General features: G+C 35.2%; 1 protein-coding gene across 1 annotated transcript in view; it reads left to right on the top strand.

Annotated features, from left to right (window-relative positions):
- The window catches only part of COL24A1 (collagen type XXIV alpha 1 chain), a 388303-nt gene that overhangs the window by 47601 nt on the left and 324440 nt on the right, over positions 1–16262 (top strand). The window contains exons 6-7 of the mRNA XM_030912579.1: positions 6013–6066; positions 9103–9156. Coding sequence (XP_030768439.1) covers positions 6013–6066; positions 9103–9156 — 108 coding nt within the window. The remainder of the gene's footprint in view (positions 1–6012; positions 6067–9102; positions 9157–16262) is intronic.

The raw sequence follows: 16262 nt of genomic DNA, 5'->3' as shown, positions 1-16262 counted from the left end.
CTGACAGTATTAGAGACATCATTGAGGCAGAAAATTAACAAAGATATTCAGGACCTGAACTCAGTACTGGATCAAATGGACCTGATAGACATCAGCAGAATTCACCACCCAGAACAACAGAATATACATTCTTCTCATCACCACATGGCACATACTCTAACATTGACCACACAGTTGGACATAAAACAATCCTCAGCAAATGCAAAAGAATTGAATTCATACCAACCACTCTCTTGGACTACAGCAAAAGAAAATTAGAAATCAAGGCTAAGAAAATTGCTTAAAACCATACAATTCCATTGAAATTAAATAACCTGCTCCTGCAGAGCTTTTGGGTAAATAATGAAATTAAGGCAGCAGTCAACAAGTTCTTTGAAACTAATGAGAACGAAGATACAAATATGAGAATCTCTAGGACACAGCTAAGGCAGTATTAAGGGGAAATTTATTGCACTAAACACCCATATCAAAAAGAAATATCTCAATTTAACAACCTAATATCACAACTAAAAGATAATGAATAGAAAACTAACCTCAAAGTTAGCAGAAGACAAGAAATAACCAAAATCAGAGCTGAGCTGAAGGAGATTGAGATATGCAAGATCAGTCAAAGATCAACAAATCCTGGAACTGGTTTTTTGAAAAAATTAGTAAAATAGATAGACTGCTAGCTAGACTAATAAAAGAGAAAAGAGAAAAGATTCAGATAAACACAATTAGAAAAAACAAAGGGGATATTACCACTGACCCCACAGAATACAAGTAACCATCAGAGAATATTATAAACACCTCTATGCACAAAAACTAGAACATTTAGAAGAAATGGTAAGTTCCTGGACACACACACCTTCCCAAGAATGAACACAGAAGAAATTGCATTCCTGAACAGACCAAAAATGAGCACCAAAATTGAATCAGTAATAAATAGCCTACCAACCAAAAAAAAAAGCCCAGGACCAGATAGATTCATAGTCAAATTCTACTAGATGTACAAAAAAAAAAAAAAAAAAAAAAAAAGCTGGTACCATTCCTACTGAAACTATTCCAAAAAATTGAAGAGGAGAGACTCCTTTCTAACTCATTAAATGAGGCCAGCATCATCCTAATACTAAAACCTGGCAGAGGTACAACAAGAAAAGAAAACTGTATGCCAACATCCTTGATGAACATTGATGCAAAAATTCTCAACAAAATGCTGGCAAACTGAATCCAGCAGCCCATTGGAAAGCTTATCCACTATGATCAAGCAGACTTTATCTCTGCCATGCAAGGTTATTTCAACATATGCAAACCAATGTCATTCATCGCATAAACAGAACTAAAGACAAAAACCACATGATTATCTCAATAGATGCAGAAAAGGCTTTTAATAAAATTCAACACCTCTTCATGTTAAAAACTCTCAATAAACCTGGCATTGAAGAAACATACCTCAAAATAATAAGAATCATCTATGACAAATGCACAGCTAACATTATACTGGATGGGCAAAAGCTGGAAGCCTTACCCTTGAAAACCAGCATAAGACAAGGATGCCTCTCTCACCACTTCTATTTGTCATAGTATTGGAAGTCCTGGCCAGAGCAATCAGGCAAGAGAAAGAAACAAAGCACACCCAAATAGGAAGAGAGGGAGTCAAACTATCCTTGTTTGCAGACAATATGATTCTATACCTAGAAAACCCCATAGTCTTTTACCCAAAGCTCCTTAAGCTGATACATAACTTCAGCAAAGTCATTGATCATCTTTTGCTGATGCTAGGTAATTATATCTGTAAGATCCTCAGATCCTCTGACATCAGTTGGATATCCAACAATTCAATTCAGTTCTGACAATAGCTTACCAGAGTTAGCATCAGTCTCCACAGTTTTTAAGACTGAGTCCCACAAGACTTCCCACACCTTAGATGCCAGCCAAAAATGAGATGCCCAGACCACGATGCACACTTCTGCTTGGGCAAACTACAAGCTAAGGTGTTCCCATGACCCATCCTCTCAGATTCAATATTTTACTAGAACGGTTTACAGAACTCAGGAAAACACTTTACTTACTTTTACCAGTTTATTGTAAAGGATACAACTCACGAACAGCCTAATGAAAGAGACATAAGGCAAATAATTGGGGATTTTAAAAAATAATGATGTGGTATAATAATATATATATATATATATATATATATATTTGGTTTTTGTCCCTAGTTCCTGCCAGAGAGCTCCTAAACTTGCAATTTTCTGAGTGATAGGGGTGTCGTTTGTTAGTCATAACAAGCCCTTTCTGACCACACCAGAGTTTATGCTAATAAGATGACACAGGCTGGGATCCCTAAATAGCTTTCAGCATTGGGGTCTGGTCACCACAAAGACACACAAATGATTAGAGAATGGGAACTTTCAGCCCTACTTTCCCCTACCCCCTTTGCCAGGGAGGGGAGAGAGGGACTGGAAACTGGGTTATAAAAACTCTTGAACAAGATTTGAAGAGCTTCTGTGGGTGAACACATTGATTTCCTGGGAAGGTGGTATGGCTGGATAGAGCATAAAAGCTCCACACTCCCCATTTCTTTTTATGTCTCCTTTCTGCTCCTTATGCTGTTCCCTTTTAGAGTGAAACTCCTAAGTTGTTTCTGTTAGCTAGGAGACTTCCTCTCCTTTCATTCTCTCCTGGACCTACTCTACACAGACATTTTTGTCCCTACCTCTATCCTACTTCACTTTTTCTTTCTCAATCTTGTTGTTGTATTGTAAACAATGGGTTCAAGCCATTGTCCTGCCACACTGACAGATGATAGAAAATTCAAGTAGGATCTAAACATAAGAATTTTTAACATGATATTTATAATAAAAACATTGGTCACAAAGGGTTTTATTATATTTAAACTTTTCAAGGGCTATCATTTCTTATTTTAAAATTCTTTGTAAATTATTGCCTTGAATCAACTAGTTAGCTTTTATAATAACAGATTAAAATATATTAAAACCAATAGATAAGATTTTTAATAGGCATTGTGATACAAGAAAGAAAATGGACCTTGTTTGCAAATATTTTCCTAAGTAATCCTTAGCAAGTCAATTAACTTTTCTGGGCTTTATTGCTTCTTTTATCTATAAAATATGTTTTACTAGATAAGCTGGAGTTTCTCTTATAAATTCTAAGTATATTACCTTTTTTGATGATGACTTAAGTTTTTAAATATAAAGATATCACCAAAGCCATTTCTTAGGTTTCATAACCTTGTAACCAATGACCTAAAATTGTAGCCTTAGTAGTGGAACGAGCAGTGATGGCTACGATAAAGAAGAGGTCAACCTAGAAGACAAACTTTCCTTAAAGAAAAAAATTTTTTTTTAAGTTCAGGGGTACATGTGTAAGTTTGTTACATAGGTAACGTTGTGTCATTAGGGGTTTCTTGTTCAGATTATTTCATCACCCAGGTATTGAGCCTAGTTCCCATTAGTTATTTTTCCTGATCCTCTCCCTCCTCCCACCCTCAAGTAGGCACCTGTGTCTGTTGTTCCACTCTATGTGTCCATGTGTTCTCATCATTTAGCTCTCACTTATAAGTGAGAACATGTGGTATTTGGTTTTCTGTTCCTGTGTGAGTATGCTAAGGATAATGATTTCTAGCTCCATCCATGTCCCTAAAAAGGACATGATCTCATTCTTTGTTATGGCTGCATAGTATTCCATGGTGTATGTACAGCACCACATTTTCTTTATCCAGTCTATCACTGATGGGCATTTAGGTTGATTTCATGTCATTTCTATTGTGAATAGTGCTGCAATGAACATATGCATGCATTTGTCTTTATAACAGAATGATTTCTATTCCTTTGGGTATATACCCAGTAATGGGATTGCTGCATCGAATGGTATTTCTGTCTCTAGGTCTTTGAGGAGTCACCACATTGTCTTCCACAATGGTTGAACTGATTTAAACTCCCATCAATAGTGTATAAGCATTTCTTTTTCTCCACAACCTCATCAGCATCTGTTATTTTTTGACTTGTTCAAAATAGCCATTCTGTCTGGTGTGAGATGGCATCTCATTGTGGTTTTGAATTGCATTTCTCTAATGATCAGTAATGTTGAGATTTTTTTCATATGCTTGTTGGCTGCATGTATGTCCTCTTTTGAAAAGTTTCTTTTCATATCCCTCGTGCACTTTTTAATGAGGTTGTTTGTTTTTTCTTGTAAATTTGTTTAAGTTCCTATACATGCTGGATATTTGACCTTTGTTGGATGCATAGTTTGCAGAAATGTTCTCCCATTCTGTAGGTTGTGTTTACACTGTTGATAGTTTCTTTTTCTGTGCAGAGAAGCTCTTTGGTTTAATTAGATCCCATTTGTCAATTTTTTTTTTTTTTTTTTTTTTTTTGCAATTGCTTTTGGTGTCTTCATTATGAAATCCTTGCCTGTGCCTGTACTAAATCATATTGCCTAGGTTGTCTTCTATGGTTTTTATAGTTTTGGGTTTTACATTTAAGTTTTTAATCCATAGACACATAGACCAATGGAATAAAATAGAGAACCCAGAAATAAGAACTGCACACCTACAACTATTTGATCTTCGAAAAACCTGACAAAAACGAGCAATGGCGAAAGAATTCCCTATTCAATAAATGGTGCTGGGATAACTGGCTAGCCATATGAAGAACATTAAAACTGGATCCCCCCTTCCTTACACCATATAGCATTTTTCTTTGACTATAGAATATAGGACTTTTTGCCAGTGAGGGTTCATTTCTAATTTGTAAAATGCGAGTACTTACTGGGGGACACGCAGGACTTTTCTTTTGGTATTCCATCTTTCATCAGTCAGCTTAAGTGTCATTTAAAAGCATCCCTGAATATGTAAAAAGACATGACTATTTCCCAGTGAAAATAGCATTTAGAAGTATCTAGGAAAGGAGAACTATTTATTCTTAGTTGAGAATGGTAATGAAATCAGAATTTGAATTTTAAAGAATCTCCATTGTGGCCCCTATATTTTGAGATGTGACAAATAGTTTGAAAAAGAGTTACTTTGCTACTGTGCATCATAAAAATATTTTAATATTGTACCAAAAAACTTTAGCTGAAACCTAATGTCATATTTTTCTTGAAATGTAAAAGATAAAGATCCCCAGACTATGAAAAGCATCTAATTTTATAACAGAATAAAAAGACTTTCGTGGATTAGAGGTATCTTTTTTTTCTGTTTATTTTTCATAATAATAAAAGTAATATATGTGCATTATAATATTTTGGAAAACATTTAAACTTGGAACGATATCTTAGAATTTTAAGGATTATTATAAGCAGTTTTCTTTTACTAAAGTAATAGTCTTTCAATGCTAAAATAGGAACAACAACTCAATATGTCACAAAAATGGAAAAGATAATAAATCTTTACCTAGGTCCTTCAAGAAAAATGTTTCAATAGTGTATAACTTTAAATTTATTAGATTAAAAAATCAACTATGTCTAGAGAATTTTTAGGAATCTTCTCATCATGTAAAAATAAGGCTAAGAAAAATATACATTAAAAAATGAAATAAACAGGCCGGGCGCGGTGGCTCAAGCCTGTAATCCCAGCACTTTGGGAGGCCGAGACGGGTGGATCACGAGGTCAGGAGATCGAGACCATCCTGGCTAACACGGTGAAACCCCCGTCTCTACTAAAAAATACAAAAAACTAGCCGGGCGAGGTGGCGGGCGCCTGTAGTCCCAGCTACTCGGGAGGCTGAGGCAGGAGAATGGCGTAAACCCGGGAGGCGGAGCTTGCAGTGAGCTGAGATCCGGCCACTGCACTCCAGCCTGGGCGACAGAGCGAAACTCCGTCTCAAAAAAAAAAAAAAAAAAAAAAAAAAAAAAAAAAAAAAAAAATGAAATAAACAATGCCTATCTCAATGTAAAATTATTTTATTTAACACCATATAATGTATATAACATCTGGCAATAAATACCTGAAGATATATGACACATTATATGCAACTTATGCTTTACCAATTGTTTTATAACTATTTTATTTAGGGCCCCAAAGGAGATCCAGGATTTTCCCCAGGTCAAGCTGTTCCTGGAGAAAAGGTAATTATTTGACCATGAAATGAAATTATGGTAATTATTTCAAGCATTTTAAAATGTAGATTTTACTGTATCAGACAGGAAGAAAAAAATGAGAATTAATTATTGGATTTTAATGAAAGAAGAACTCTTTGAAGAATTAAATAAATTTTATCACCCATTTCACTTATTGATTTAAGTCTTGACATTACTTTTATTAAATGTCTACTGTGGCCTGCCACTGTACTATCTGCCAATGGGGGGTGGATGGGGTAAAAAATTAGAGCAGGATGTGGTCCTAATTGCAAAGATTTTTCTGTTAATACATATGCACACAATAATATATAAATTTTAATGCCAATTTTCATCTTTTTAGAATAGTTTCACATACTTTATGATGTTTAAGTACCAGGGTAACTCTCTGTGAGAGACACACTCACCATTATCTTGTTTTCCCATTGAGAAAACAGAATTCATAGATTTTAACGGACTTATCACATGGATAGTAAATGGCAGAGTTGATGATATATCCAAATTTTTAGACTTCTCATCCAGTATGCTTTTCATTTCATCACAATGCTGTCAATGCAAACATATACATATTTAAGTAAAAACTAGTTTTAAAGCAAAGATAACTACAAAAACTTTATCGGGAGAAGAATACTGTTTTCTAGTGAGGATAAATACAAATGGAGTCTTAGGAGGACATCTGGGAAGTTTGGTTTAGACAGGCACTTTATAAATGTAATATAATTATGGGATGTGTTTGTTTATGTAGTATACATTCACAAACTTTAAAAATCCCTGAACAATTTTGGTGGTTCCAAAATTGATCTGATCTTATTGGCTTACAGAAACTATCATAAAGTTTGAAAACTGTCTTTTTATTGGCTTACAGAAACAATTTTAAACTTTAAAAAATCACATAATTACTCTACAGATACTATATGAAATAGTAAATCCTCAAAAAATTATTTTATTTTGTTTTTAAAACTTTTACTGGTATACAATAGTTACACATATTTTGGGAGTACATACTCAACATTTTTTAAATCTAAAATTTTAGTAATTTTATTATTGTGGTGGAACTGAGTTCACTGAGTCTAAATAACTTGGAATAGAAGATTACTAGTATAAACATAGTACTTTCATTACTGTCTTAATTATTGCAAGGACAAAATTCTGCAATTTGAGAAATACAAGTGCCATATTTAAAAATATCTAAATATAATACATGTGATTTCTTAACTTAAAATTTAGAAATTAGAGGCCCACTCAGTTTTGGTGACTATTTTAAGTAAAACCCCTAGATTAAATATTCATATTTATATCAAATGCTTGGTTTTATCTTTCCCTGTGGCTTCTCTGAGCAAAATATAGGGTGATTCAATATGGGAGTTCAGACTTGGAAGCATGTTAGTTTTTTTTTAACTTTTTGAGTTACTTATATACTAACTGTGGTTAAAACTGTAACAGAAACATAGTAAGATATAAAATTTAGTAGTATGTTGCCATAGAGCTTTAGTAAAATCCAACTTTTAAAATTAATAGAGGTATTCCTAAAATGGTAAAATTTAAAAATCATCTTTAGAAATTGTACTTATATTAAATTGGATTCAAATATACCGAGGAAACAGGAAACTGGTTATACACATAAATCTGAACACAAATAAAATACAAACATTAACTTGGTGGAAGTAGAAGGGGATTGGCAAACAATTTTATTTTAACCATTTAGCCATTTTTAACAATAAATAATCAACGGTGAAAGAGAAAAGAAATGCAGGATTCAGTAATTCACCGTGTAACATCCACTAAGTAACATCTGTAATAGACCATACACAAGGATTTAAGCCATTTTAGGGCTTAAAAAGAGCATGCATAGATAGTTTTTAAATGGTGTAAGTTTTTCCTTTCCCGTAAGACAGGTGAGATGACATCGAAATCATCATCATCACCATCATCATTATCAACCTCATTTTCCAGATGGAGGAATTTGAGGAGAAATTAAATGATTCCTTCACGACTAAAGCTAGTGTAAGAGGACCAGCCTCTAGTCTCCTCTTTCCTCGTGCAGTTTTCTCTTCCTTCTATCAGAGTAATAAATGTAAAAAAGGTAGCGCTAATCGGTAACGCCTAGTCTATTCGAGCCAAGCGCACGATGGACTTTCCAATCAATTTTCTCTCATTACTCCGGGGTGAGGGACGTTCTGTGGAGCTGGCACGCAGGATGGAAGGCACCAGCTCAGCTCCGGAAGCGGAAGTGCCTCCTGTGCGTCTCGTGAACCTAGGTGGTCCCACCACAGCCCGTGAGATTCTCTCTGGGAGTCCCACCAGGCTGCAGGTCCTCACAGAAACGGAGTAGGGGTGACACCTCAACAGCTGTTTCACAACGCACTTGTAGATTTTTTAGGGAAACTACTTTCAATTTTCTTTTCTTTTTTTTTTTTTTTCTTTTCTGAGACAGAGACAGAATTTCACTCTTGTTGCCCAGGCTGGAGTGCAGTGGCGAGATCTTGGCTCACTGCAACCTCCGCCTCCCAGGTTCAAGTGATTCTCCTGCCTCAGCCTCCTGAGTAGCTGGGATTACAGGTGCCCGCCACCATGTCCAGCTAGCTTTTTTGTATTTTTAGTAGAGACGGATTTCACCATGTTGGCCAGACTGGTTTTGAACTCCTGGCCTCAAGTAATCCACCTGTCTTGGCCTCCCAAAGTGCTAGGATTGCAGGCATGAGCCACCACGCCCAGCCCTACTTTCAATTTGTAAAACACGGTAGACCTTGGACTGAGGCGAAGTTTGATAGCAAGAGCCTTATTACAGAAAAGAACATCAGAGAAAATGGAGCAAGGATATGGAGGTGGGGAAATACAGTCCAGTTATTAAGCCCTGGAAGAGATAAGGAAGGGCAGGAAGCCTCAGAAACGGGCTCAAAGATTGTGAAGATTGGAAATGATTGTAATAAGAGCTGATGTCTAAGATTAAAGGGAACTTTAATTTTCAAGAGAATTCTAATTTTCAATTCTCTTTCATGACATTAAACTTCTGTGTTTTGTTTATAGGGTGATCAAGGCCTTTCTGGATTAATGGGCCCCCCCGGCATGCAAGGTGATAAGGTAAGATGGAATTTTACTTGTTTTCTTTTCTTTTCTTTTTTTTCTTTTGTCTTTTCCTTCAGGGATCCTTGTTCTGAAACGTAATTGGATGATATATGGATCTTAGAGGTCTTCAGTGACTATGATCTTGTTTTGAAGTTGAGCCTAAAACTAATGTTTTAAAATTCCTTTTCTCAGCAAAAGAAAATTAGGATGCCATCGTCATCCCGGAAAGTGGTGCCCACAAAAGGCAGAATCTTAAGAAAATAAAAGAAGACCCTTCAATTAATGATGGGCACAGAATTCACATGCAAGAGAAAGTCAGTCACTGATAGAATATTGAAGCTTTCCTTTTTTAAACTATATTAGGGAAACGACCTACTTCTGAGACTTTGAAGTCACTTTATGACTTTTATATGTCCAAAGTGAGGTTTACCTGCTTATAGGTAATACATATGGATTTGTTAAGGGGTTCTCATTTTACTGGGAAATAATAATCTCTGTCTTGAGGTATATACAGATGTGAGGCGTGAAGGGTAGGGTGGAAGTGAGGATTGGGAATGGCTAGTGAAAAACAGTAGTCATGTTCATATGACTAAGCTTTTTGTGAGGTAGAAAGGAGTACTGACACAGCTGCAATAATTATTTTATAAAATATATCTTGTAGTTTCCTGGATTAAAGAGGTATAACTTCTTTTCTATCTGGTCAGCTTGTTTTTTCCCAAACACTAAGTTATTGATTTTCTACAGGGAATGAGGAAAACAAAAAATTTCTTCTTAAGGTGATAAGAGTACCAATATATTGTAGGGCAGTATTTGACTTGATATGGATGTCTAAATACATATAATAATGAGTTGTGTTGTTGTCTTAGTGTTCCATATCCTTTTCCTCTTGGGAGACTTATGTTGCAAGTGGTATTCAGGCTCTGCTTGCTTGGTTCATATCCCAACTGCCATTTTGTAGGTTCCATCAACTTTGGACAGATTGCTTAGCTTCCAAGCTTCAGTTGCCTCATTTGTAAATTGTAAGGATAATACTATCCACTTCATAGGGAGTTTAGGGGAAGATAGAATGAGACAATCCTTGCAACAATGTGTCACATAAATAGTCAGCCCTTAATAAATGTAAACCATCAGCTATTTATATGGTTTTGGAAATAATTCTGACCTCTTTTGCTTTCCTTCATGGCCCCTATTATAGGGCTGAATTGTGCAATGATGAAAAAGTACTCATGAGAGTATTTTGTCTTCAATGACCACACCATTATTTTAATGTTCTTCAGACTAGTCTTCATCTTAGACCTTAGTTAGAATTTGGTAACTCCCTTGAGATTGTTGGCTGCCTCTCAAGGAGACGTGAAACTGCAGAGTGATCATTTCTGACAGAATTGATCTTGATACCCAGGCATGAATCTGTTTATTTAATGCTACTGAGTATACATATGACTACTCATATCTCTTAGGAGATTGTACTGACATATGTCATCAAACAAGACCTCATAATATGGATATGCTCTCAATTACTTTAGTTGATATTAAATATACAGTTATTGCATCCTATGCAGTGACACTGTATATGACAGAAGAATAATCATTACTTTCTGTAGTTAAATGATGTCTGTGGTTCCTGAAATTAGCACTCCAGAAAGGGACACACTAAGTAAATGTTGAGTAGTTTTTGTGTAGAAGAGTATATAACGTGCAATCTCTGGGAATACATAATATTCATAGACCAAAGAAAAAAATACTTTGATTTTAACCGTTAAAGCAGATTATTGTTTTAACTTTGAAGTTGTACTTGTTTAAAGCAGAATTACTAACTTTCAGAGATCTGTGTACATGTTATATGGCCCATCAGTATTTTAAAATATTAAGAATATATTCTTTTTGGTCTGTGTAATATTATTTTGCATTCTTCTTTTCTAGTAAAGTCATAAAACAGCATTATTTTAAACATACTGGGCCATTAATTGAGTATCTTTCACAGATTTCTTGTTTCTCTTATATGATTTTTTAAAACCTTTCAATCTGGCTTTTATTATTAGCTGATAGAAGTAGACCCTATAGAAGTCGGGGATCTTGGTGTATTATCAATTAGGAGCTATTGCACGATCTTCTCAAGCTAAAATTTAGTTGAAAGTATTTAGAAAGTGACTTACTTTCTGATAAAAGAAGAATCCCTGGTTCACTGTGATTTGACAGTAGTTCAGACTAGTGTTGAAATATTTGAGATTATTTTGTAATATTTCTTGGAATATTTTCCTCCTTTTCAGAGTGTTTCTATTAATGGAAACTATGTACAGATTTTTGAAAAACAAGTATAACTAGGAAAAGGATACAATGGCTCAATTTAAGCCTAGACTAATTCTCCACCTAGCGGGCTTGGGACAAGTTTGTATCGTACTCCTTGTGGTATGTCTTACTTTAATATGAGTATACAATAGAAATACATTCAAAATGAACTTGATATACTTTTCCTATGGTTTGTATGGAAAAGGGAAAGGACAAGACTCATTATTACATAGAATGTTCAGGTAAATCTTGAGCTATTTTTTTTATTGAATTTGGTTCAATTTGAACTAATGTGGTTCATTTTTGGACCACTTAAGGCACTCACAGAATTGCTTCCTGCAAACAGGATCCATGCTAAGAGAACCTAGAATAGTGGCTCCTATTAGCTGTAACCTAGGGACTCCTATTCCTTCATCCTTGCAGCTCTCCCTGAAAGTGCTGGATGACTTCTTAAGATCAATACAAAGATTTAAGTTATTCATTTTCTAAGTGAGAAAACAAAGATAAGCCCAGAGTAGTTAAAATAATTCTTCAGGGTCACTTTGAGAGTGATGGCAGGATACTGAGATTGCTGTGCTTTTAACTATTCAGTTCATATTATGAGAGATGAAAGGGTACTTAGGTTTTGGTTAATACGAAGTAATTATATCTTTTTATCTGTTAAACTATTTTATGAATTACTATTGTAACTATTACTACTAGCATTTAAAGTAGCTATTTTATTGTGTACAGTGTTCTAATCTGCCTGCTGAGCAGTTTCTTTTAATCTTTAAGACAACTCATTGAAGCCAGGAGCAGTGTCACACACCTATAGTTCTAGCTATTTAGGCGGCAAAGGCAGGAGGATTGCTTGAGCCCAGGAATTCCAGGTTGTGATGTAGCATGATCCTGCCTGTGAATAGCCACTGCACTCCAGCCTGGGCAACATAGTGAGATCTTGTCACTTAAACAAACAATGACAGCAACAAAACAACCCATTGAGACAGATACTATGTTTGGTATATCATAAATAAGTTAATTGAGGTGTATGAGGGTTAAGTCACACTTTCAAGGCCATGCAATTATTATTCGGAAGATTTAGAACTCAAATCCAGGCCTGTTTGACACATATGACTGTGCTCTTAATAATTTGGATACTGCTTCTTTATTAATTAATTTATTATTTAGCACCCATAATGCAACTATTTGTTCCCTTAATGGTGTCCCATAAATTCTGTAGGCTTACTTTTTTTGGGGTGTGGGGAGGTCTGTCTCTATTATTTCAAATGACTTTTAAGTTCAGAAATTCTTTCTTCTGCTTGGTCTAATCTACTGTTGAGGCTCTTGATTGTATTTTTTTATTTCATTCATGGAATTCTTTAGCTGTCAAATTTCTGTTTGGTTCTTTATTGTGATATCTATTTCTATGGAATTTCTCATTCAAATCATGAGTTGTTTTCCTGATTTTGTTGACTTGTCTATCTGTATTCTCTTGTATCTCACAGAGTTTCCTTAAGATTATTATTTTGAATTCTTTTTTTCTGGCATTTTGTGTATTTCCTTATGATTGATACCTGTTACTGGAGAATTATTCTATTCCTTTGGAGGTGTGGTGTGTCCTTGCTTTTTCATGTTTGATGTGTTCCTACAATGATTTCTACACATCTGGTGGAAAAATTACCTCTTCTAATTTTATGGAGTAGGTTTCCTAGGGAAAGACTTTCTCATATGAACTAGTCTTGGGGTGTTGTTTTGGTGGGATATATTGGCTTTGGTTCTAGATGGAAACAGTCATGTAGTCTCCATGTAGTTTCTTCAGTTGTAATCCATGCTAGTGACATTTATGAGCGTCTCGGTAGCCTAGGCGGAGAGGGTTTGCGATGGTGGTGGTGAGGCTTTGTCAGGGCTGGGCTTGCCAGGCTGTTTCTCAGGTCAGGGGCATGTGCATGCACATGGTAGGTCAGTCAACTTAGGGCTGGGGTTGGGGCTATGGGTCTCTTACTCTGGCTGGAAGAATGTTAAGTCAATATCTATTAGATACTGGTATTTAAGTGCATCTGACTATCTCTAGCATGTTGCAAGAGGAAGTAAAATACTGTTTTTCATGAAAGCCAAGGGAACAAATATAGTTTTGGATGACAGATAACAATGACTTCATTATTCTTTTTCTCTGGAAAGTACCTGTAAATATTAAAATATTTCTAATATAAACCAAACTCAAGTAATCCTTTAAGCTAAAATGTCTGCAAGAAAGTTATGTGAAATACACTAATGACTGATAAAAACTGTTGAGGTAAATAAATAGAAGATTAACATTAAAAAAAGTCTTGAGAATTGAAAGTGAAATTGAGATAGAGAAGGCAAGCAAATTAGCAGCAGTATTCTCTTCAGTCTTTAATAGATTTTTTGGTTTGCTTGTTTCTTTTTCCCGTGTTTCCATCCATTCCCACTTTTTGAAACCAGTATTAACATTTTTAATGAGCAATATGTTTTCCCTAAATTGACTGGTTATATTGCCTTAACTAAGCAACTTTCATGTAACTCTTATTTTCCTAGGAACTGAAGTATAGTTTTACTTCTTACTGAGTGTCTGAATGTTTGCCAAAAAACAGATAAGTTTGATCCAGAGTGCATGCTTAATTGGATGGAAGACAAGAGTCCTAATTCTGAGTTTGGGATCAAGATAGATTTTTAAGTTTTTTAATATAGCCAATCAGTTGCTACATTAGAATGGGAAGCCTTCTATTTATAATTATAAGAACATTAGCAGTCCAATCAATTGAAACAGTTTTTCTAACTTCAAGACGATAAGCCATATTGAAGTAGTTAAGCACCTCTTACCACAACTCAGAGCAGTTGTGAAATATGGTGCACACATTTTAAAACAGATTTTTATAAATAATATATGACAATATTTTTCTGGATATTGAAAAATCCTCTCAGTTTAGTGGTAACTATAAATCAGTGTGAATTTTTATTTTATTTTGAGAGAATTTGTTCAATTATTTTTTAAAAGAATATTTTCATTGCATAGGAGGCACACAGTAAATATCTGTATAAAGTTGGGCAGGAATAAAGAACCAAAAGCGTCAGGTGGAATGCACTGTGACTTATCAGTCACCCCCAAAGTGTATAGCTCTTCATAAACTTTTTAAAGCAAGGATAGTACTAAGGAGCTATATTGATACTGAATATAGATAATCACAATGACAAAAAAAAAAAAAAATCAGAGTTGGCATAAAAATCAGTGCCTGAAGAAAGATAATGGAGAATTCTACTGTTCTATAGCCAGCTCTATAGATCATCTCTCACTTGCTTATTATTCCTATAAAAATCTGCAGAGCTGTGTTTTACTTTGAGTTGCTTCCCAATTCAAGTGTAGTACTGAGTCTAATACAAATGCTGCTGCTTGGGAGTTGTGCTGCCACCACTGTTACCATCTCTGCAATCCCACTAATTCCACTAATGGTAGGGAAAGCTGAGAACAAGGTATCACAGTACTGAACTCTCCAACAGGCAAGCCAGTGGTTGCCAAAGTGACGTAGTTTTGGGGACTTTGAAAACTTCCCTGCATCCAAAGATATTTCCCTCAGTCTGGCTCATATGATTGAAATTCCAACATTAATGACAAATTCATTTGGCTAAAAGTATTTCAGTTTCCAGAAGTCTTTGTAAATATTTCTGTGTCCTCAGAATAAGCTGTGATCTGTGATTTAGCATCATTTTAAGAATTCATCTATCATACTGTTTTTCTGTGTGAGAACTGGTTGAGAGGTACTGGGGATCGAAGGGATCACAGAAAAAGCCAAGTACTACTTAAAAGAGATTAGCAAGTCAATATTGTGAGGAGTTTGGGACTAACATTGGCATGAGTCTGTTGTATGCCTTAGGGAAATATGTTCTAAGTGAGAAGGTGGGTAGAATAGAGAGGTTTGTGTTGTGTCCGTCCTATAATTTAAGTCTCCCAAAGTTCTCCAGCTATCTGGGATTATTCTTTTATTTAATGTTTTTTTAAAAAAATAATTAAAATCTTTATTCTTAAAACATTAGGAACTTTAAGGCCTTACCCCAAGAAGTGCTTACATTATTCTGGTTGTCGATTTTCATCTTGTTCTGAATTTTTGCTTAGGGATTCTTTTTTGATAACTATACCATCCTATTTTATCACTTTTTCTCAATTTTGCCATAGTTTTCTCTGGTTATTTTGGTCAAACCATGGTTATAGGCCTTTGTTGTATTCCTCAAGGCATTGCTGACATGAGTCCTGTAATATTTGATGAACTTTAGTAGAGAGTTGTAATCACCTAATCTGTAGAATAAGGATATTACGTTGTAGAGAAAGAAAATTTAATGTTGGCTTTTAGACAACAATGCAGTAACAGTGGCTAAGGGAAAAATATATGGATTTAGGAAATATGGTATAAGTTGCTTAAGTGTAATGTAAGGACTACATTTCATTCACTGTGGTATTGCAGTTCAGTGTCTGGCACATAACAAGCACATATTATGACTGAATGAATGATAACGCTGCTCTTAAATTCAATTGACTGTGCCCCTTCACCTTGCTTGCTTCTCAAAGCACCACCTCCTCTCCGCTGTCTTATTTTCACTGAGTCCTCTGGCTCCAACCACCCATCATTTTATTTCAGGTTAGCTAAGTAGAAGTAGTTAACCTGTTACTCATCACTCAGTGATGTTGCCTTTTACATGATTATGCACGATGGTTAGCTCACCTTTGCCTCAGCTTTCCGAGACTAGACAGAGGCAAAAGATCCAGGAAAGTTGCCTCAAGCAGAAGAGCAGTTTTCTTCCTCAGATAAATTCTATAACTAACCCTAAAATTCTGCAGCTGTTTT

This window comes from Rhinopithecus roxellana, chromosome 12, assembly GCF_007565055.1.
Source record: "Rhinopithecus roxellana isolate Shanxi Qingling chromosome 12, ASM756505v1, whole genome shotgun sequence".
NCBI lineage: Eukaryota > Metazoa > Chordata > Mammalia > Primates > Cercopithecidae > Rhinopithecus > Rhinopithecus roxellana.
Note: the sequence above shows the minus strand (reverse complement) of the source record. Positions and strands in the feature narration are given on the sequence as shown.